General features: G+C 37.4%; 1 protein-coding gene across 1 annotated transcript; it reads left to right on the forward strand.

The window, feature by feature from the left end:
* The first annotated feature begins 12,140 nt into the window (after positions 1-12,140).
* Positions 12,141-15,448, forward strand: LOC104441369 (ankyrin repeat-containing protein At2g01680). The gene is made up of 4 exons (XM_010054499.3): positions 12,141-12,511; positions 12,737-13,368; positions 13,447-13,955; positions 14,668-15,448. Exons 1-4 carry the CDS (start codon positions 12,417-12,419, stop codon positions 15,340-15,342), a joined length of 1,911 nt encoding a protein of 636 aa, XP_010052801.2. The 5' UTR covers positions 12,141-12,416; the 3' UTR covers positions 15,343-15,448.
* The last annotated feature ends 7,508 nt before the right edge of the window (positions 15,449-22,956 follow it).

The raw sequence follows: 22,956 nt of genomic DNA on the forward strand, positions 1-22,956 counted from the left end.
ATAACATTAATCCAAGTCACAAAGACAAGTAATGCACGAAATGAGGTGTAGCAAATCAAACAAACTCTTGAAGAGACTTCAATACTTAGAAAAATTCTAGCCTCGAATATTAGTTTTCTAGACTAGTTTTCTTCTTGATTTTTCATGGTTGAAACATGTTCAAAATTGACCAAAAATACATCTAGAATTCTTAACTTGCTTCATAGTTTCTTTTGCAAGTAGCTCTTGGCCAAGGAAACTGAGAAATTATCATCGGAGGCCCGTGGAAGTTGGTTTCTTCAACTGGAAATGAGATCTGCAAAAAAAAAAAAAAAAAAAAAAAAAAAAACTAATAACGAAGGTTTTCGTTGACCTCTAAAATTAGACTTTAAGACCTCTTTCGTTGAAAAAGTTAACACCAAACCAAACTATATGTATTCTAGTTTGGGGTACAAGTCAAGCTTTTCCTTATTTGTTTCTCAATTTTTTCAAAAGTACTCGCTTTCCTTTCCCCGTGACCAACTAGGCTTAATTAAATTCAGTCTTTCTTGGCTTGCTGAAAGGGTGTTTTTCGGGGGGCTTTAGGAGGCCCTCCCAATATCTATTTGGGACGTGTGACTTATGGTTGGAAAGATCTTTGAGTGAAGTTTGTGAAAATTTCACTTTTCTCTACCAAGGTCGGTCTAGAATTTATGAGTTTTTTTTTTTTTTTTTTTTTCTGGAGTTACTTTTGAGGGACCCTTTAGGGGACGACCGTGAACTCTCTCCTCTCCTCCTCGTCTCCTCCCTCTCATGCCTTGAAGGAGCTTGCTTCATAAATCTTATCCTTTGAATTCGGGGATTTTTGGTCAGTCTTTTATCCCCCTACCAAGCCTATCAATAGGGATGCTTCAACAACTTTTGGACTTAGCCAAAATTTTCAATTCTACAACCGTTGAGTGTTTGGATTTTGCTGCGATTTTCCGGTGCTTTCAGCAGCTTATCCTTGACCAATTTCCATCCACTTGTACTACCAATAATGGTCTTCCATCACGTGTAAAGATCAAGCTAATTGGGCGACTGAGTGGAATATGGTGGGGCCACCAATATGCCTACTTAGCAGCTCCGAATTAAGTATTAATTGTGGGTTGGGCTTTGGTAGCTGGTTTGAGTGCTTTAATCCATCTATTTGGCTGCGGTTTTTGATTAATTAGTAAGCTCATATATAGTAATTTAAGATCTTGACCATTTTTCGCAATTGTCTCCACCCAATATTGCAAGAGAGTCCTTCAAAGTTGGCCATTTTCTTATCTGAAAATATCCAATTTAATGCAAATTTGGTCCTTTTGGCTTGATTTGATTGATTCGACTTGGCCCAAGTTCAATTTCAACTTAATTAGTGACCAGATGATGATTTAAGGGTTTAGGCGAATTTTTGTGAATTGGTCCCTCAACTTTTGGAAATTGCATTTTGGCCCCAACTTTTTTTTTTTTTTTTACTTTTTTAGGAAAATCATCTTCCATTAAAAAAGAAACTATACTAAACACTTAGATAATTTATATGCAAGAATTTGACATGAAATATTTTTTCAAAATGATTTTTGGGTAAAAAAAATTTAGGTGTCAACAACCTTATGTGGGATTTTCTTTACTTAGAACTAGAAAATCATTTGGAATATCTTTTGGGAACAAGCGCATAAATGAAATCATAAAAATTTTCACGAATATGCAATTGAATTCTAAAACTTTCAGAAAAAATGCAGCAAAATCTTAAAATTTGTCAGATTTTTCCAATCAAGTTCGTGTGGCAACATCGCCTAATTTGACTAAACAAATGCTAAATTGTCTTATTTCATTATTCTCTCTTTATGCGCATGTTAAATTTAATTCAAGTGTGACCAATACCTAAAATGACATCATTGTTCTAAATTTTATTTTGGACAAGGCTATGGTGACAGCATTGTTATTTCCTATGAATAATGGTGCCTTTTTTTTTTTTTTTTTTTTTTTTTTTTACCGCAAATGGCAATTAAAGTAATATTGGCAATTCGAAGCATAAAATTAACATGGACCAAATTTGGAAAGAATCTGACAAAATATTCCTATTGGCTCTTTTTTCCAGGAACCAACAAGGGCATAAAACTTTTACTAATGAACTTTTTAGCAGCTTTGAATAGCTTCCTTTTTTTTTTTTTGGTCAAATTTGAATAATTACTTAAGTGTGCGTCTATTATGAGAAAAGAGTTTCATTACAAAGGAAAACACTTTTCAGGAAATCATTTTTCTCGGAAATATTTTCCTGTTTTCAGCTTAATGAATTCATATTCTTAATTTTAAACATATATATTTTTTTAGTAATAAATGATTTTTTGTTGACCGATCATTATTAGAAAACCAAATGTATGAAATTCCAAAAAACTAATTTGTGGGAAGTTCTTTCACTTAAACAAACACTCCTACATGCAAAACTCAACTCTTTTGTAGTGAAATCATGAAGACATTTTCATTTGTTATGGATACAATAAAAGTCAAACTAGTATCCCACCCATGTATTCCACATTACTTTATAATATTTCAAATATTACCGAACAAAATAAAAAATTTATACACTACATGCTTAGCAAGTTATGTTATTTTGAATTGAAGTAAGGCCAACATTGAGAAAAAGTATGGCCGCACAAAAAGAAAAAGAAAAGTAGCGAGGTAAAAAATGTAATCATACAAATCTAATACACTTTTAAATTTGTAAATAAGTTTTATTTTTGGTTAGTCACAAGGTAATCACGATTTTGATTCTCTGAGTAAACTTTGATTGTTTTCGCGCTTGAGCTAAAAATTTATGGGAGCTTTAAGTTGTGTGAACAATGTATTCGAGTTTCCATTTTGACATCTATGATCATCTTGTTAACTGAAGTATATTCTTCTTGTGAGACTGCAAGTGTAAAAGAAAGATGTTTTATAGAAGTTAATAAAAATCCTACATTTGTTTTGTCCTTGCAATAAAAAGAATTTCATATCGATGGTGTTTTGCAATAAAAGGTCTTTCCAATTCCATTATTTTCATTTTTTATTCATTGATTTTATTTTTTTATTTAAAACATCCAACTTGGTGGGACCGGCTCGAGGAAAATGGTGGTGGAGAGAGAGAGAGAGAGTAACGGTGCTGTCCTACTCTCATTTTCCCTTTCATTGTCTCCCTCACGTTGAAAAGTCAAAAGGGAGAAGAGCCAAATATAGAGTAAGACAAGCTCGAGGCGCCCCTTGATCTTGACCGGCGAGGGCCGCTCGAAGAGCCAAATACAGAGTAAGACAAGCTCGAGGTGGCCCCCGACCATGACTGGCGAGGGCCGCTCGAAGAGCCAAATACAGAGTAAGACAAGCTCGAGGCGGCCCTTGATCTTGACCGGCGAGGGCCGCTCGAAGAGCCAAATACAGAGTAAGACAAGCTCGAGGTGCCCCCGACCTTGACCGGCAAGGGCCGCTCGAAGAGCCAAATACAGAGTAAGACAAGCTCGAGGCGCCCCCCGACCTTGACCGGTGAGGGCCACTCGAAGAGCCAAATACAGAGTAAGACAAGCTCGAGGCGCCCCCGATCTTGACCGGCGAGGGCCCGCATGCGGCGGCGAGGCGGCGACGGGAATTCATATAAGAACTTTATATAAGGACTTCTCCAAGTAAACTAAATCTGGTTTCTTATAAATGGTAGATCTTTAGGAAGTCCCTCTAGTTCCTACGGTCCAAATATAATAAAGTCACTCTACATTGTAAATTCATATAAGAACTTCTCCACCTAAATGGGTCTATAGAATCTTCCCACAGAGACGCATGGCAGACATGTTACAAGAGCAGAAAGCATAGATTAACAAGCCATATAAAGTACATTGGACAAGCAGAAGTCGATTGGTATAAATGGATTGAATTCAGTGGCGGCTGTTGGAAATTAATCCAGAGATTATACAAACTGTTTGTTGTAGTCAGAACATCAATGTAAAGAAGACGATAATAGCTATATAATATTATTCTTTTTATGTAAACTTACAACTCTTGGAGAAGAAGAAAATAAGATATCATTGAAAAATAACATAAAATTGGAGGTGAGGTACGGATAACCGAATCTCCTTAAGACGATTAGTTCGCAATGGTGCTCCGCAGATTCACAAACTATGCCTCCCAAGATACAACACCTCGAGCCTGTTTGGATTAGCACTATGCAAACAAGACTCAGTCGAACCGTTCAATTGAACCAGCACACTCAGGAAAAACAGAAGAGTCGAAACGTATATCAAAACTCTTTTGGAATCAAGTCGGAAAAACCAAAAACCAAAAATCCCTTATGAAGCTCTATGCTCATATCTATTTATAGAGCTTTTAGTTCATGTACTAAAGAGATACATGAATTAAATAGACACGTGTATCCACGAGATTCATGAATAAAAGATACGTGAATCCAAGAGATTCAGGTATCCAAAGATACGTGAATTCAAGAAATTCATGAACTCAATAAATACATTAACTAAACGATACATGAATCTAAGAAATTAATGAATTCAATAGATACGTGAACATAAAAGTATAGGAAATTCATGAATCCAAAAAGAGATACGTGAACAGAAAAAACGTATCTTAATTTATTGGCTTCCGTTGATCCATTAACCATAATTATAACCATAATTACAACAATCCCCCACATTAATGGATCAACAAAACATTTTTGACTCGAAGGAATCTGAGCATGCCTGTTGAAATAAGTCGCATCAAGATAGGTAGCTTTCGCTTTGAACCTTCTTTAGTGAAAGCTTATCGGACTTACTTAACTAGTCGATGGACTAAGCCTTGAATCGTGAGTTGTTTGTGTAAGCCTAGACAATAAACCTCACACGGAGTATTTCCAATTCAAGATTGGTTCTCGGTTGTGTTCGTTCTTTCGGCCCTGAACCTCTTGGGATTCATGCGTGCTTTAGAAAATCTAGCCTTTAAAGATTTTCATAGAGTCGGCCAGCTCCACGCATATAGGTGCATTCCTATTAAAGATATCCTACCATATCTCACTTGGATGTTATATTCCAAGTTATATGAATCATTAAACGCATAGCGTACCCTTAATAACATTGTAGGAGAGCACTGTTGCATCATAGGAATGGTAGACAATGCTTACACTAGAGTTTCCAAAATTTGCATTGTCCTATTGAACCTAGTTCATGGGATCTCCAATCACATAGGTTAGGTTTCCACCCTAGAATCTCTTTATTGAGTTAAGGCTCTTAAACCCGTTCCCCTCGATGCACAGTTTATTTGCTCTTTCGACAAATCTTTTGTCAGCGGATCCGCAATAATTTCCTTTGACTTTACAAAGTCTAAAGAAATGATTCAATTTGAGAGCAACTGCTTATGGTATTGTGTCTATGACGAATGTGTCTAGACTTACCGTTATAAATCACATTATGCATCCCCACACTTTTAGAAAATTGTAGGATGGTAACTTTTCATTCTATAACTTGTATGGAGTTTTACCTAGCCTTTTGTGAGGTATTTCATTAAGAATATAATTTGTAGTTAAAACTGTCTCCCCCCACAAGTTCTGAGGTAAACCTGAACTCAAAAGTATGGCGTTAGCCATCTCCTTTAGTGTCCTGTTCAATCGTTCAGCAACTCCATTTTGTTGTGGAGTATAAGGTGCAGTCGTTTGGAGAATTATTCCAAAACTAGCACAAAACTCTTTCAAATTGATTGAACTATATTCTCCTCCTCTATTAGACCTAAGCACTTTGATTCGTTTATCAAATTGGTTTTCAACTTCAGCTTTATACTTGACAAACATGCTCATAGTCTCATCTTTGCTAGTTAGTAAATAAACATAGCAAAATCTAGTACAATCATCCACAAATGTGATGAAGTACTTCTTTCCACCTCTACTTTCTACAAACTTTAAATCACATAGATCACTATGGATTAATTGTAGAGGTTCACTTGTTCTTTCAATGGATTTGAAAGGTTTCTTGGCAAACTTGGCCTCAACACAAGTCTCACACTTGTAACGGGCATCCAACTCAAATCTTGGAATTAACCCCAAGTTTGCTATTCTCTTCATTGTACCATAGTTTACATGTCCTAATCTACCATGCCATAGATAAGGAGACACAACAGTGTAAACTGAAGACTTTTCTTTATTAATAGTCTTTGGGCACACATACTTTGAGTTTACATCAATGACAGCCACATTGGCCTTAAACAGGTCATTACATAAGTACAATTTCCCCACATACATCCCTCCTTTTGAAAGTACAAACTTATCAAATTCAAATACAACTTTGAAACCCTTCTTGACAAGTATAGGGCCAGAAATTAGATTTTTCCGAATATCTGGTACATGCAGCACATTCAGCAGGGCGACCTCCTTGCCAGATGTAAACTTCAGGATCACCTTTCCTCTTCTGGCAATCTTTGTTGATGCAGAGTTAGCCATATAGCTTCTCATTTTCTTCATCCTTCTCATAAGATGAGAACATATGTTTATCTGCACATATGTGATTTGTGGCACCCGTGTCTAGCCACCAGCCATTAGTATTCGACACTAGAGATGCTTTAGACATCACCACAGCAGATCTCTCATTAGTTGTAACTGGAGGTGTTGCCATCACAGTAGGCAAGGTTCGTTGAACCGTCCCTCTAGAAACGAAGCCAAAAGCCATTTGGCCTACACTGTTTTGAAAAACAGTCCCGGGCATACCAGTCGTATGACTTGTACCCGCACCACCAAAATTGGTGTTAGCCCAAGGGCCCGTAGCATTGGCTACTACAAATTCAGACCTTGAGGGTTGAACATCTTCCATAGCAACAGTTGAATCTACCATAGGAACATCTCCTGAAACATTCGGAAAATTGAATAGCACTTGATTGTTTTCAACCATCTCAATAATCTGACAAGAACAACAAATAGTGTGAAATAATCGCCTTAAGATTATTGGAAATTAATTCAGAGAATACACAAACTGTTTGTTGTAGTCAGAACATCAATATAAAGAAGACGATAATAACTATATAATATTCTTCTTTTTATGTAAACTTACAACTCTTGGAGAAGAAGAAAATAAGATATCATTGAAAAATAACATAAAATTGGAGGTGAGGTACGGATAACCGAATCTCCTTAAGGCGATTAGTTCCTGCCAATGGTGCTCCGCAGATTCACAAACTATGCCTCCCAAGATACAACACCTCGAGCCTGTTTGGATTAGCACTATGCAAACAGGACTCAGTCGAACCGTTTAATTGAACTAGCACACTCAGGAAAAACAGAAGAGTCGAAACGTATATCAAAGCTCTTTTGGAATCAAGTCGGAAAAACCAAAAACCAAAAATCCCTTATGAAGCTCTATGCTCATATCTATTTATAGAGCTTTTTAGTTCATGTACTAAAGAGATACATGAATTAAATAGACGCGTGTATCCACGAGATTCATGAATAAAGAGATACGTGAATCCAAGAGATTCATGTATCCAAAGATACGTGAATTCATGAGATTCATGAACTCAATAAATACATGAACTAAACGATACATGAATCTAAGAAATTCATGAATTCAATAGATACGTGAACATAAAAGTATAGGAAATTCATGAATCCAAAAAGAGATACGTGAACAGAAAAACGTATCTTAATTTATTGGCTTCCGTTGATCCATTAACCATAATTATAACCATAATTACAACAGCGGCAACAAGTTACACGAGAGAAGTCGATGAAACATGGAAAAGTCCAAATTGCCGGGAGGGACTTTTCTATTATAAGCAATCAAATTAGCATAACTTCAGAAGAATGACAGATCCTAGTCTCACTGATTATACCATCTATTCTTAGTTTTATCACTCACTGAAGAAAAATACAATTAAGCGAGACTCACTGACAATCTGAAGCATATGTACTAGTCGGAGAAGGGCGGAAATTTACCACTTCCGATCCATGCACAACTAGGAGAATAAACAATCGCTCGCTCTCTTCCGATCCTTTTCTTTTCTTTCTCCATCTGAAACAAAAATTGGTGTACCTCTTTTTCTAGAAAATAATTATTATGTAGATAGCTAACTAATTATTTGACCAAGAAAAGCCAATTATTATGTTATTTAGTTGTACATTTCCGTTTCTTCTGTACTAGGAAAATATCATTCAAAAAGTAACTTAAGCACAAGTAAAAATGAAAAGAACTTTCTACCGGTCTCAGTTCACATTTCATTTAATTGTAACTTAACATAAGTCATTATGTTGTAGTATGTGTATCTTAACTACTCAACTTTCATTTTATTTGGTGAAACAGTACTCAAATTATTTAATTATTCATTTTATGGTGCATTAAATATTTTGGATGGTCCCCGTCCATTCTTCTATTTATAGCAACAAACTTCAAAGGACAATCAACCAAACAAGTTTCGGTCTTTCATCTCTAACATGCAATGTAAACATTATATTAATCACGATAATTACCTCTCCTGTCGCAACCAAGAAAAAGATTTTTGTCTATCTTGGACCTTTAATAGAGACAACATAACATTGAGCAAGAAAATGCATCTGCATACTCTCATAGGATCCACTCGCGTTAGAAAATTATTAGGTAAAATTTCAAATAAACTTGATGACATGATTAATTGATGCTCTCCATTCACAGTTTCCATCATGGATAGATGTATTTAGGCAAAAAAAAACAATGTTATATTCCATATTACACTATGAAAAAAAAAATGCAATGAAAGATGAGTACATTGTATATGATGCATATATCAACCACAATATCGAAATTAAAAATTTAAGATCGTGAGGATAGTATAGGGAAAAAAAGTAAATAATTTACAGATAAAACTAACTTTTCTTTACTCCAATTTATGATTAGTGCTTGCTTGAATTATAACAACGGGAATAAATTCAAAAGTAGACAAAAATGAAGGAAATATTGAATTGTAATGGATGTGAAAGAAACAACTAGGGTGAAAAAAGTTACTTGAAAGAGATGTGGATAGTTTTATTTTCTGGTAAAATTTAAACAAAAGAAAAAAGAAAAAATAGGTAAGAAATAATATTAAATCAAGAGTGTGACCCACAAGGGATAATGTAGTTAATTTAATATGATGAGGTATTTTCAGCAGCCAATAAAATTGTGGAAATAGTGTAGAATTTAACTTCGGGTTTGAAACACTCGTGACAAATTTATCAAAACTAATTTTTTGACATATAAAAACCCTCAATTGGTACACTTATGATAAATTTATTATGTGTTAGTTTCTGTGGCAAGCGGCGGGTGCATTAATTTGGGATTTTACCCTTATTTGTCACAAGTGTATCAATTTGTGATTTTTGTGATATTAATCAAATTTAACAGAAATAAAATAAGAATAAATTTATCATAAATATGCCAGTTTAGAGTTTTTTGTGGTTAAAAAAATTAATTTTTGAGAAAATTTATTATGATTGTATCAATTTGTGATTTTCGTGATATTAACCTCTTTTCGTGAATATTCCTTTTAAATTTTGTTGCTTGTTATCTATTGTGCTAATTATATATTTATAGGACCTTAATATGGGATTTTATTTACTTGAAAAGATATATAGAAAATCATTTCCAATATCTATTGGGAACTAGTACATAAATGAAATCCTAAAAAATTATCGCAAATATACAATTAAATCCTAAAAAAAATTTAAAAAATGTAATAAAGTCCTAAAATTTGTTAAATTTATGCAATAAAATTCGCGCAACAACATCACCTAATTTGACTAAAAGAAATGCTGATTTATCTTATTTCATTATTCTCTCTATTACGTGTGTATTAACATTAATTCAAGTGTGAACCAATACCTAAAACAACATTTTTATTCTAACTTTTATTTTGGACAAGGTTATGGTGATGGCATCGTTATTCCCCGTGAATAACGGTGCCTTTTTTACCGCAAATTGCAGTTGAAGTAATATTGGCAATCGGAAGCATAAAATAGACATGCACTAAATTTGGAAAGAATCTCGACAAAATATTCCCAGATATTGGCTCTTTTTTCCAAAAAGAAATTGCAACCAACAAGGACATACATACTTTTACTTATGGGCTTTTTTTTAGCAGCTTTGAATAACTACCTTTTTTCGGTCAAATTTGAATAATTACATAGGTGTGCGTTTATTTTGAGGAAAAAATTCCATAACAAAGGAATATATTTTTCAGGAAATCATTTTTCCCGAAAATGTTTTCTATTTACAACTTAGTGAATTCATATTCCTAACGTTATGTATACATATACATTTTTAGTTGTAAATAATTTTTGTGTTAACTAATCATTATCGAAAACCAAATGTATGAAAATTTAGCAAACTAATTCGTGAGAAGTTATTTTACTTAAACGAACAATCCTGCACATAAATCTTAACTCTTTTGTAGTGAAATCATGAAGATAGTTTTGTTTGTTATAGATACTGTTAAATTTATGACTCGAGTTTGAGATTCACTGAACCTTAAAGCTGCATAAAGGAGGAAATAATTAAAATAAAATAAAAAAAGGAATTTTTCTCATCGGAGTGAAGCCGCCGAAGTTTCTCTTTTCTTTCGAGGGACGTCGCTGCAGCTCTACGCAGAATGGATAGATAAGCCCTGCACGTGAAGATTTGTTAAAGTGGTGGGCCCAAGGTGGATGGGCTGATGGATAAATAAAAGGGGAAAGCTCTCTGCATGTGCGCGTGAATCCAACGTTGGTGGGCCCAGGTCAACTATTTGACCATGGGCACACGATTTCCTTCTTTGGCATGCGCGTGAAGTCAGTTTAAAAGAAAAGAAAACCCTACGTATGAAGCCATACGTTCGACGATCAACGTAGCCGCACGTCAGCGTCGCATGAGTGCTCGGTGTTCCGCCGTTGATCATGAAGAACTAGTCTTGAAATGCCGTCTCATTGTCGAGTGCTTGGAAGAGATTTTCTTTGTCGTGAATTACATTCAAGAAAGATTAGTATCTGTAGCCAATTAAATCTTGTAGTAAGATTTGCGTGTAATTCATTCGTAAAATTGAGAGATTATTTCTTGAGGAATTTTGGGGCTAAACACTACATGCGTTATTGAGTGTAATTGAGACTTGGGAATCACCGAGAGAGTGTTTAAGTGACTTGAGTGTGTAATCTCATTGTATCATCGCTTCATCTATAGTGAAATTTGATGATGTTCTTCCCGTGGACATAGGTCTTTACGACTGAACCACGTAAATCTGGTGTCCGATTTATTTTCTTCTCTATCTACATTATTGTTCGATCGCTCGCCTTTCGCAACGAGATATAATGAAAGTCAAATTAGTATCCCACCTATCACCTATGTAATCCAAATAATTTTATAAGGTTTCAGATATAACCAAACAAAATAAAAAAAATTTATACACTACAATAAGTCTCTTTCTAGCACTTGTGAAACGTAGACATACTGCATTCTTATCTAGTTATGTTATTATAAATTGAAATCAGGCTAACATGGTGAAAAAGTAGGGTGGTACCCAAAAAAAAAAGTAGCGAGGCACAAAATGTAATCATACGAATCTTATATACTTTGAGATTTGCAAATAAGTTTTATTTTTGGTAAGTCACAAGATAATCAAGATTTTGATTTTCTGAGTAAGCTTCGATTAGTTTGGGGCTCTGGCTAAAATTTATCGGAGCTTTAAATTGTGTACTCAATGATTCGAGTTTCAATTTCGACATCTGTAATCCTCCTGTTAAATGAAGTATATTCTTCTTTTAAGACTGCTAGTGTATAAAAAAGGCGGTTCATAGATGTTAATGAAAATCCTACATTTATTTTGTCCTGTAATAAAAGTACTACATATCAATGGAGTTTTGCTGTTAAAAAAAAAATTAAAAATGGAGTTTTGCAATAAAAGGTCTTTTCAATTTTATTATTTTTATTTTTATTCATTGATTTTGTTTTTTTATTTAAAACATCCAACTTGGTGGGACCGGCTCGAGGAAAATTGCGATGGCGAGGGAGAGAGAGAGAGAGAGAGAGAGAGAGAGAGAGCGACGGTGCTGTCCTACTCTCATTTTCCCTTTCATTATCTCCCTGACGTTGAAAACTCAAAGGGAAAAGAGTCAAATACAGAGAGTCAAGACAGTCTCGAGCCGCCCCCGGATCTCGACAGGCAAGGGGCGGCGAGGCGGCGGCGGGAATTCTACCTCCCCACCAACCGCGGATGCAGGCTTTAAATTCTCTCTCGGTGGTGCCGACGGACCACACGTCCTCTCTCCTCCTCGCTTCCCATCTTTCGTCAACCATCTCTGTCTCTCGCTCCCTCATTGCGTCGGCTCTTCCTAGCACCGACCCGGCGAAGCTGCCGGACTTGCCGTCCCGAGAATCACCCTCTGAAGTCGCCGTCTGAAGTCGCTGGTCGTTCGGCGCCGCTGTCTTAAGTAGCCGCGTGGGATCGTTGGTTGTCTGGCGTCGCCGATGATCTGCAGTTGCTGGTCATCCGGAGCGAGCGAGGCGAGCGAGGCTCTACGCTTGACTCCTTTGGCTGACAGCAATATCGAATCGGTTTACAGGTAAATTTTTGAGTTTGCGCCTTAAACTTCAACTGTGCTCAGTACCTTGTTTCTGTTTCACGGTGCTCTGTCGATGGAAGGTGGTGAAGGAGGGTAAGGGTCGGCGCGCAAGCGTCTGCGAGCCCTCGCCTGCGACCAACGAGGGCCGGTGCCAGTCTTGCCTCTTTCTTTAGATGTTTAGCTTTACTCAAGTGAAGCTTAAAGAAATTTTCTTGAACTTCTCAGAACGGGAATGCATCCTAAAGTGTATGAGGCTGCAAAATCAGGAAACTTTGATTCCCTGAAAGAGCATGAAGAGGACATTTTCCACCGAAAGACGCCAAAGGACAATAACATTCTTCACGTTGCTGCTCAATACAAGCAGGTTGAATTCATCAAACGCCTCCTTCGATGTCCATCGGGACCGTCCCTTCTTTGGCAGGTTAACCGCAAAGGAGACACTCCCCTGCACGTTGCTGCTAAAGTGGGAAGCGATAAAGTGGTTCAAGTCTTCATTGATCTGGCTAAGCCACTGCATTCGGACGTTGAAAAAGGGCGAGTTGAGGCATGCAAAGAGCTACTTCGAAAGTCGAATTTGCATAAGGATACTGCGCTGCACTATGCGGTGATGCACCATCCAGTGAAAAACGATGCAGTGAGAGAAGACCATTATTGGGTGGTGAAGTTGCTGATTGAAGAAGATCCTCAACTCTGCAGTATTACTAATGTTGCTAATGAATCCCCGCTTTATCTTGCAGCAAATAGAGGACTTTCTGATATCACTGAGCTGATTTTAGGTGCTTTCTCATCGTCATCCTCTCATAAGAGCCCTAAGGGATTGACAGCTCTGCATACTGCAAGGCATGGCTCACTGACCAGTAAGTATCGTGACATGTCTATGTCAAGATGCTAGAACAGTTTTTTAATTCATGACGTATTCCTATTTTTATGCAAAGGTTGGTGGAAGATTGTGGAAAAGAGACCAGAAGTGATCAGAGAAAGAGATGATATGGAGTGGACTCCTCTTCATTATGTCTCTTGCATTGGCAAAGAGGAAGAAGTGAAACTTCTCCTGCGGCACGACAAATCTGTGGCATACGACTTAGACAAAGAGGGGGACTCGGCTCTTCACATTGCAGCCTTTCAGGGCCACGTAAAAGTCATTGATGAGCTTGTTAAAGCCTGTCCTGATGCTTGTGACATAATAAACAACAAATGGCAAACGGCTCTACATGCAGCTGTTCTCGGTGGACGAGTAAATGCTGTCAAGTGCATACTAAGGACGCCAAACCTGGAGGATCTTGTCAATGAACAAGACATTGGTGGAAACACGGCTCTACATTTGGCTGCACTTCATAAACAGTACAATATCATCTACATACTTGGACGAGACAAGAGGGTGGACATTTTTGCTACAAATAAGGATCATAAGACAGCCCTTGATATTTTTTCTGCTCATAAAGAGGTATGCTTGCTCGAACACCATAGAGCTAGAGTTGTTCACTCGCAGAGTAATTTCTTCAGTATCATTAGAAACTGTGCCCCAGGTGATATTCATTTCAGGTGCAAACAAACAATGCAAAACATTTGGGGTTGGGTTCCTCTAAAGTTAGGGATAAAGAGAAAATGAAAGGAAAGAAATGGAAATAGGAAGGAAAATGCAGAATGAATCTGGACTCTGATGGCTCTTATCCTGATGTGTCAACCACTTTAGAGGTGACTTTAAGATGTAACTTAGGAGAATCCAAATCCAAAAGTTCACATGTGCCTTCTAACTTTGGAAACAACTATCTTGCCACGTTCATATGAATGAATCCGGATATTTTGTACACTTTTTAGGTAAATTCCTTATGTTCCTTTCCTGCCTACTTTCAAACGGTTTTGAGGCAAAAGAGAGAACCTGCTCTCTACCCCATCTGAGAAAAGGACTTTAAAAAATTCCTAGATGATATGATATAAGATACTTGAAACTGTAACTGTTTACTCTAGGAAACTATATTTACTGTTTTATCTAACTGCTACCTTATCTAAAAGACATGAATTCAATGAATTCTCCATTATGTTTTAGGACTTGCCAGGAGTTTTGCTTGTTATAGATGGATTTTGAGTGTGTAAAGATTGAAGTATTTCGCTGGCAAAGACCACTCGTTAATTGATACATTCTGTTCAATTTTTAGGGTGGCTACCAAGCTGCAAAAGTTGATCACTTGTTGAAAAGATATCATGGGAGGCCGTTTTATGAAGACCGTGTTATTGAGTATGTTAGGAAGAGGGACAAACAAAATGTTGAGGGTCAACCAGCTGCGTCGATAATTACAGGAAGTAATATTGCCAACCCGGAAAATTTCTATTCCTCAAAAAGAGGGATCATTGACCTTCAACTGCTAGTGGCAGTGCTCATAGCGACAGTCAGCTTCGCCGCATCCTTCACGATGCCTGGAGGTTATAACCAGGACGGACCCGACCAAGGGATGGCGATTCTTGCTGGCAGGGCTGCTTTCAAAGCCTTTGTGATTTCTAACACAACAGCGTTTGGTTTCTCAATCCTGGCATTATTCTTACAATTCGATACTTGTTTCGTGAGCGATAGGCTACGGGTAAGATACGCCAAGGTCGCATCTTATAGCATGTACGTTGCCATACTTGCAATGGTGCTGGCCTTTGCTACTGCTACATATCTTGTATTGTCCAAGGACACCGGGCTCCGAATCGTCCCTTTTGTGGTGTCTGGAGGTCTCGTGACTATGTACGTCATCGGTGGTTTCCTTGACCCTGAAGCTCCGTTTTGGTGGCTAAGTAGCACTCCTAGAGGATACGTCCGAAACTTATTGTTTGATTATGGGATACTCTAGGAAAGTTGCTGGTGAGTTGAGACTTTTCCTGTATGTTGAGATGTACAACGTGATTGTATCACGGTTAGAAAACGTGAAGGATATACGAGCTTGGTACTTTAAGTGACGTAGCAAATTGTGCGTGGATAGTTTAGCAAGTGGATCACTTTCCGTGCAAGGTGCGCTCGCATGCTCCTCAGGGTACGGCAAGCCCGACTGCACATTCATCCTTAGATCTAGAGTGACTCACGGGGTCCTTTCTAATCAACAACTTTAATTGAAATCGTGACATGATTCACACCAAGTGAGGCCTTCCAAACAAAAAGAGTTGCAATGACCATTTTCCTCAAGGACTCATATGGAATGACACTAGCATTTATAAATTTAACCCTTTGGATAGACAAATTCTATAATACCAATACATCCTAGAGCCTTTTATTATCCCAAGCTTCATGAGAAAAGTCAATTTGTCACTACTAAATAAGCTGCTTTAGCAATCAAACACCGTTACACAATATGATAATTTCTCATCCGGCGACATATGCATCTTGTAAGAAAATCTTACCTATCATTGGAAGTTTGGCTGCCAGGCATCTACGACACAATATGAAATTTCTTAAGTTGGTTTAAATTCCGTAGAACGTTGCACGTGATGCTTCTGTGACTAAGCCACTTTCGTAAGAAAGACATCTGTAACACCGTCGTTCTTTTCCCAATCATGCTGCCAATATAGCTGCATACCAGACACCTTACGTAGGCAAATTTATTTATGTCCACTTCGAATGAGATACGAAGCCTGATATACCTCGACGTGTCATTAAAGTCATCCTAACGTTGCGTTCGCCGGCATCAAAACAGCCAAGCAAGATATAATGCATAATTTGAAAATCGAAGAGTGTGTAACTCGATGAAACTCGAGAGGATATGGCTGTGAGCTCAAGAAGCTTGAGCGGCCTCAGCTTTGTCGAGCTTGGAGCGGTTATGGCCAAACTGGACAAAGAAGACGAATAGTAAGTATAATCCCATTTGGGTGATGTGGGCTCGACCAAAAAGATGAACAATAAGTTTTATCTTTTCTTTTAATTTTTATCCTTTAAAAAAGCTATGTTAACATTTTCTATTAGTCAAATTTGGAAGGAGCTAACGGATTGGGCTTGATTGAATCAATTAGACACGTTTTAAGACTTGACAGTAATTTTGAAGACTTTAAGATCCAATTGTACTTTTGCAATAAGTTTTAGGGTTTCGGATACTCTTATCCCTTTCTAATTATCCTTTATAATCATAGGAAGACGTCCTTCGTATTTCAATTGGGGGCAAAATGATTCTTTTTTGGTATATAGAATACCAAAGCAATTCATGGTTTCTCTCCTTATAATCGTTGTGTTCAAATAAACAGATATGACTAAGTAAATCAACACTTTTTTCGTCTGTTTATTCGCTTAATTTAAATTTTCTCGTTCTTAGCCCTCAACAATTGCCAATTCGTTTCGCAGCTGAGTTTTCATTCTTTTTATTTAGTCGGCTTCCTGAACTCTAATGGCATAAGATAACTATGGAAACATACTGCTAATATGCATCACCCTCCTCTTGTATTGATTACAATTTTAATCTTTTTTCTGTTAATACTATAATTTATCCCTTCAAAGAAAATCGTCATTCAAATAAAGCATACTTAAGTTAGAGGAGGCCATCATTGGGTGGTTATGTTGCTTATTGAAGAAGGAAGATCCTCAATTGTGCAGCATTAATGATGCTGCTGATGAATCCCCACTTTATCGTGCAGCAAATAGAGGACTTTCTCGTCGTCATCCTCTCATAAGGGCCCTAAGGGGTTGACTTCATTTGCAGTTTCCATCATCCATAGATGCATTTAGGCAAAAAACAATGTCATATTCCATAGTGACTGTACTACAAAAAGAAAAATGCAATGAAAGATGAGTAAATTGCATATGATGCACAAATCAACCGTAATTTTAAAGTTGAAAAATTCACGATCTTGAGGATATTCTATGAAAATAAAGTAAATAATTTACTATGATCAGTGCTTGCTTAAATTATAACAATAGGGAATAAGTTCAGAAAAAGACAAAGACGAAGGAAATAATCAAATGTACTGAGTGTAGAAGAAGCGGCTAGGTGAAAAAAAAAAAGTTACTTGAAAGAAATGTGGATAGTTTTGTCTTTTAGTGAAATTGAAAAAAAAAACAAAAACAAAAAAAGGTAAAAAATAATATAAAATCAAAAGTGTGACCTGCAAGAGACAATATAGTTAATTCAATATGATAGGGGAGAGTCAATAGCTAATAAAATTGGTGGAAATAGCTGTGAAATTAACTTTAGAACTAAAATACTTGTGAAAAAATTATCAAAAATTAATTTTTTGATCACTAAAAACCCAAAATTGGTACACCTACACAATTTTTCCTTTCATTTCAGTGAAATTTTACTATCAAATGACTAAGTTGAATGACACGTGGTAATTGGTGGATATACTTAATTTGTGATTTTTATGGTATTAATCCAATTTAACAAAAACTAAATAAGGGTAAATTTATCTTAAATACACAATTTTATGGTTTTTGGTGGTTAAAAAATTAGATTGAAAATAAAAATTAGATTGAATTTATATGGTCTTGTCATTGAGAAAATTGTGATCATAGGAATAAGTCCGGGCAATGAGATTGTGAATTCTACGAATATTGAAACTATTTCCTAAATACTCCTTTAAATTTTTGTTGCTTTTTATCGATTGTGCTAATTATATGTTTATGGGACCTTATATGGGATTTTATTTACTTAAAAAGATAACTAGAAAATCATTTCGATATCTATTGGGAACAAGCACATAAATGAAATTCTAAAAAGTATCGCGCATATGTAATTGAATCCTAATTTTTTTTTTTTTAAAATACAGCATAGTCTTAAAATTTGTCAAATTTGTACAATCGAGTTCGTGTGGCAACATTGCCTAATTTGACTAATTAAATGCTAAATTGTCTTATTTCATTATTCTCTCTTTTATGTGCATGTTAACTTTAATTCAAGTGTGAACCAATGCCTAAAACGACATCGTTGTTCTAAATTTTATTTTGGACAAGGCTATGGTGATGGCATTGTTATTTCCTATAAATAACGGTGCCTTTTTTTTTTTTTTTTTTTACCGCAAATGGCAGTTGAAGTAATATTGGCAATTGGAAGCATAAAATTGACATGCATCAAATTAGGAACGAATCTTGGCAAAATATTCCCATATATTGGCTCACATTGCGGCTCAATACATATAGGTAAATTTCATTAAACATATTATGTTGGAAGTTTGTTTGTAAAAACAAACCAAGTGCATGTTTCATTGTCCCACATAGGAAAAGTGAGAGGAAGTGAGTCAATTCATAAGTGTGGAGTTTTTTTTTTTTTTTTCTGTGCTTAAAGGAATAATTGGGTGTGGGCTAAATCTCACCACACTCACGTGCAAGTTTGATTAGCACTAACCCCTTTGTTATTTTTTTCCCAAAGTATTACATTTATTTGTTTTTTCAACTTCTTCTCAAAGGTTGTTTTGTTTTGAGAATTTTCAGAAATTATTTATAAAAAAAAAATGAAATTTTATTTTCAAGATAACCTTTGGAAAAGATACTTATTTAGTTTGCAACTTTTACTGAAGTGTTACATTTGTTCTTTTTTCAACTTCTTCTAAATGGACACCTTTGTTCATCTGGGCAATTTTCGCAAGGACACGTTTGTTCATTTTTTGCAATTTTTCATGAAGAGTTGCATATGTTTTAAGATAGTTGTGTGTGTGTGTGTGTGTGTGTGTGCAATTTTTCATGAAGAGTTGCATATGTTTTAAGATAGTTGTGTGTGTGTGTGTGTGTGTGTGAGTTTTCGAAAGAACGGATGAGTGATTATTTTTATCTTTTCGAGCCTTTTTTTTTTTTTTAAACTACGGCCATCCTTGAGAAATACTAGAATTGTTATCTAGTATTCTCATTTTTGAGACTTTGTTGTATCTTAGAGGATATTTGCCGGTGACCATTAGCAATGTTGTGGGACAAAAAAACCTTTTAAAAAAATGATATCGCGCTTTAAATTCCGACTTGATTACCCTAAAGATCCAAATTTATTGTTCTACCCAATTCGAAACCATATTTAAACAACATATTCTTCATTGGTCAGCAAGACCGTCCCTTCTTTGGCAAGGTAACCACGAAGGAGACACTTCCCTACATCTTGCTGCTAAAGTGGGAAGCTGTAGGGTGGTTCAAGTCTTCTGGCACAATCGTGGCATTGAATTGCTGAAAAAGTACAAATGGACGCATGCAAAGAGCTACTTCGAAAGTCAAATTTGCATAAGGATACTGCCCTACACTATGCAGTCAGAGGAGGCCATCATAGGGTGGTTAAGTTGCTCATTGAAGAAGATCCTCAATTGTGCAACATCAATAATGCTGCTAATGAATCCCCACTTTATCCTGCAACAAATAGAGGACTTTCTCATACTACTGAGCTAATTTTAGGTGCTTTCTCGTCATTAATCTCTCATAAGGGCCCTAAGGGGTTGACTACTCTACACACCGCAATGTACTACTCACTGACCAGTAAGTATTATGACATATCTACGTCAAGATGCTAAAAATAGTCTAAATCATGACATATTCCTATTTTTCTGATATTGTGAAGGAGAGACCAGAATTGATCAGAGGAGAAGATGTGGGATGGACTCCTCTTCATTATGTCTCTTGCGTTGGCAAAGTGAAAGAAGTTCGACTTCTCTTGCAATACGACACTTCTGTGGCATGCGACTTAGACAAAGAGGGACAGTCGGCTCTTCACATTTTAGCCTTTCAAGGCCACGTCGATGTCATTGATGAGCTTGTTAGATCCTGTCCTGCTGCTCGTGACATAATAAACACCAAAGGGCAAACGGTTCTACATGCTACTATTATCAGTGGACAAGTAAATGTTGTCAAGTACATAATAGGGACGCCAAACCTGGAGGATCTTGTCAACAAACAAGATACTAATGGAAACGCCAAACCTAGAGGATCTTGTCAACCAACAAGATACTGATGGAAACACGGCTCTGTATTTGGCTGTGCTTCATAAACAATACAGCATCATCTACATACTTGCACATGATAAGAGGGTGGACCGTTTGGTTACAAATAAAGATCATTTGACCGCCCTTGAAGTTTTTACTACTCATAAAGAGGTATGTTTGCTTGAATACCATAGAGCTCGATTTGTTCACTTGCAAAGTAATTCTTTAGTATCATTATAAAACAGCGGCCCAGAGGATACTTATTTCAGGTGTAAATAAACAATGCAAATCATATGGGGTTGTGTTCCTCTAAAGTTAGGGATAAAAAGAATATGAAAGAAAAGAAAAGGAAATAGAAAAAAAACTATGCATAATGAATCTGGACTATCTAATGGCTCTTATCCTGATTTGCTGGGAAGGACCACGCATTAATTGATACATTATGTACTGTTGACACCTAAATTTTATAATTTTATTTAGGATTTAAGTGTGTACAAAGTTAAGAATTAGCCACACAAAAAAAAAAAAAACGAAAACAAAAAAATCAGGTCGGGCCAGACCTGGCTTTGGCCTGGCCCGCGCCCCTTTCTTTTCTCTTCCTCCACCCGCACTAGGCCGGCCCAAGCCTCCTTTCTCCTTCGGCCCGGCCCATGCTCGTTTCTCCTCCCTCTAGTCGATCTTCGCTGCAAGACCTGCAAGGAAGAACATAAAACATATCAGCAGCAGAAAGCAGAAGGAGCAGCAATGGAGGAGCAGGGGGATCGAGATGGCAGCGTGATCCGCGGGTCGGGAATGCCTGGCTAGCAACTGGCACGGTCGTGGTCTTCTCGCAAGGTCCTGCAGAAGAGAAAGGGAGAACATAGACACAAAGCAGAGGAAGGATAGGGAGAAACACAGGAGAGGAACCAGAGGGAGGGAGGAAGCTTGAGGGAACAGCTAGACGTGGTCGGAGGCCCGTCCGTTCGCCCATTGCCCGCCGTCCGAACCAAGAGGGGTGAGGGGCTGAAGACAAAGCCGAGACAAAACATAGAGAGAAAATGAGAGAGAGCAAACAAGAACGAGGAGGACAGCTCGAGGGAACAACTAGCTGTTGCCGGAGGCCCATCCGCCCGCCGTTGTCGACCGCAACTCTTCCTCGAACGAGCTCATCAGAAAAACTCCACAAAGGACAGCACACCAGAGCACAGGGAGAGGGCTTCAACGAGAGAGGTGCTCGAGAGTGAGAGCTGGAGTACTTGAGAGAGGGTGGAGAGCCAAAGAGAGGCTCGACCGTGCACGGGATCCAGCTCCCCGACAACTTTCTTCTGGAACTGTGAGAAACCAAGAGAGTTAAGGAGGAGCTGAGAGGAACCAGAGAGAAACCGAGAGGGATTGAGAGCGAGAGAGGAGAGGACGACCCGAAGGGAGAGAGGGAGCTCGAAGGAAAGCTTCGCCATCATCAGTCGTCCGCCCGAGAGCCGCCATCCGCCACCGTGCCCCACCCGAACCAAGTAAGTCCCCTGGGCCTTTGTGTGTGCTCTCTTTCTCGGGTACACCAAGCCGGAGCTCGTGGCCGTTCAGTTCACGCGTGCTCCGGCCTGCATCGCCTTACTTTTGTTTTTGACGTCTTGTTTGTTGGGTGTCGAAGATCCCGTTATGGTTCGACCTTCGTTGAGCCAAAAACCCCTCGTTATAGTAGCGCACCTCATGTGTTTGACAAAATGTCCCAGAGAATCGAGAAGCAACCGGGTTGAATCTCGGTTTGGTTCGTGCTTGCTTTTATATACGTCGGACCGTGCCCGCCTTTTATGTTTCCATTGTGATTTCATACGATTTTCGTGGAGCAATCGTGTATTCTTGAGCCGAGGGGGTTTTTGTGCTCGAAAATGGTTTCGCCGCCGGCGTTTGTGGCCGATGGTGGTCATCGCCGGTCGGAGTGGACAAGCGATAGACAGTGGCGGTTCGGTGGTGAAAAGGCCGCTAGTTGCTATGCTGGTGTTACTGTCTGGGTGAAGTTTGGGGGAAGGCATAGAAGGAACGTCCGGCATGCAAAGAACGCACGAAGAAGAAGAAGACCAAAAGGCAGAAGAAAAATAAAAGGAAAAGAAAAGAAATAAAAAAATGGAGAAAAAGAAAAGAGAGAAAGTGACTTCGGAAATAGAAGTCGCTGAAAAGGGGAGGGAGAGTGCAGTAGATAGGACAAAACAGGGAAAGGACAAAAAATAATTAAAAAATTTAAAAAAATCCAAAAATAAAAAAATCCAAAAATCGAAAAATAATAAAAATTCAGAAAACTTCCGAAAATTCAAACAACTTTAAGAGAACATTAAAAAAAATTTTAAAAAAAAAAAAAACAGAAAATATTAAAAATTCGACTTTAAAAAAATTTAAAAAAAATTAAAAATTTCAAAAATCCAAAAATGATAGGGTTTGGTTAGGAATTGCTACGTTTTGCATTCTCAGTGTAATTACTTGTTCATATTTTGATTATGTCGTATGTTTAAGTTGCATTTCTAATTATGTTTAATTGCACATGTTTAATTTTATAGCAATTAAGATCTTAGTAATTATAATTGTTACTTTAACGATTGCGCACCCGCATGATCACATCGCAT

This window comes from Eucalyptus grandis, chromosome 4 (assembly GCF_016545825.1).
Source record: "Eucalyptus grandis isolate ANBG69807.140 chromosome 4, ASM1654582v1, whole genome shotgun sequence".
Classification (NCBI taxonomy): domain Eukaryota; kingdom Viridiplantae; phylum Streptophyta; class Magnoliopsida; order Myrtales; family Myrtaceae; genus Eucalyptus; species Eucalyptus grandis.

Coding starts and splice junctions, on each gene's coding strand:
- LOC104441369 (XM_010054499.3), top strand. CDS start 12,417: ATGATCTGCAGTTGCTGGTCATCCGGAGCGAGCGAGGCGAGCGAGGCT. Junction 13,369..13,446: donor AAGGCATGGCTCACTGACCA/GTAAGTATCGTG, acceptor TTTTATGCAAAG/GTTGGTGGAAGATTGTGGAA. Junction 13,956..14,667: donor TTTTTTCTGCTCATAAAGAG/GTATGCTTGCTC, acceptor TTCAATTTTTAG/GGTGGCTACCAAGCTGCAAA.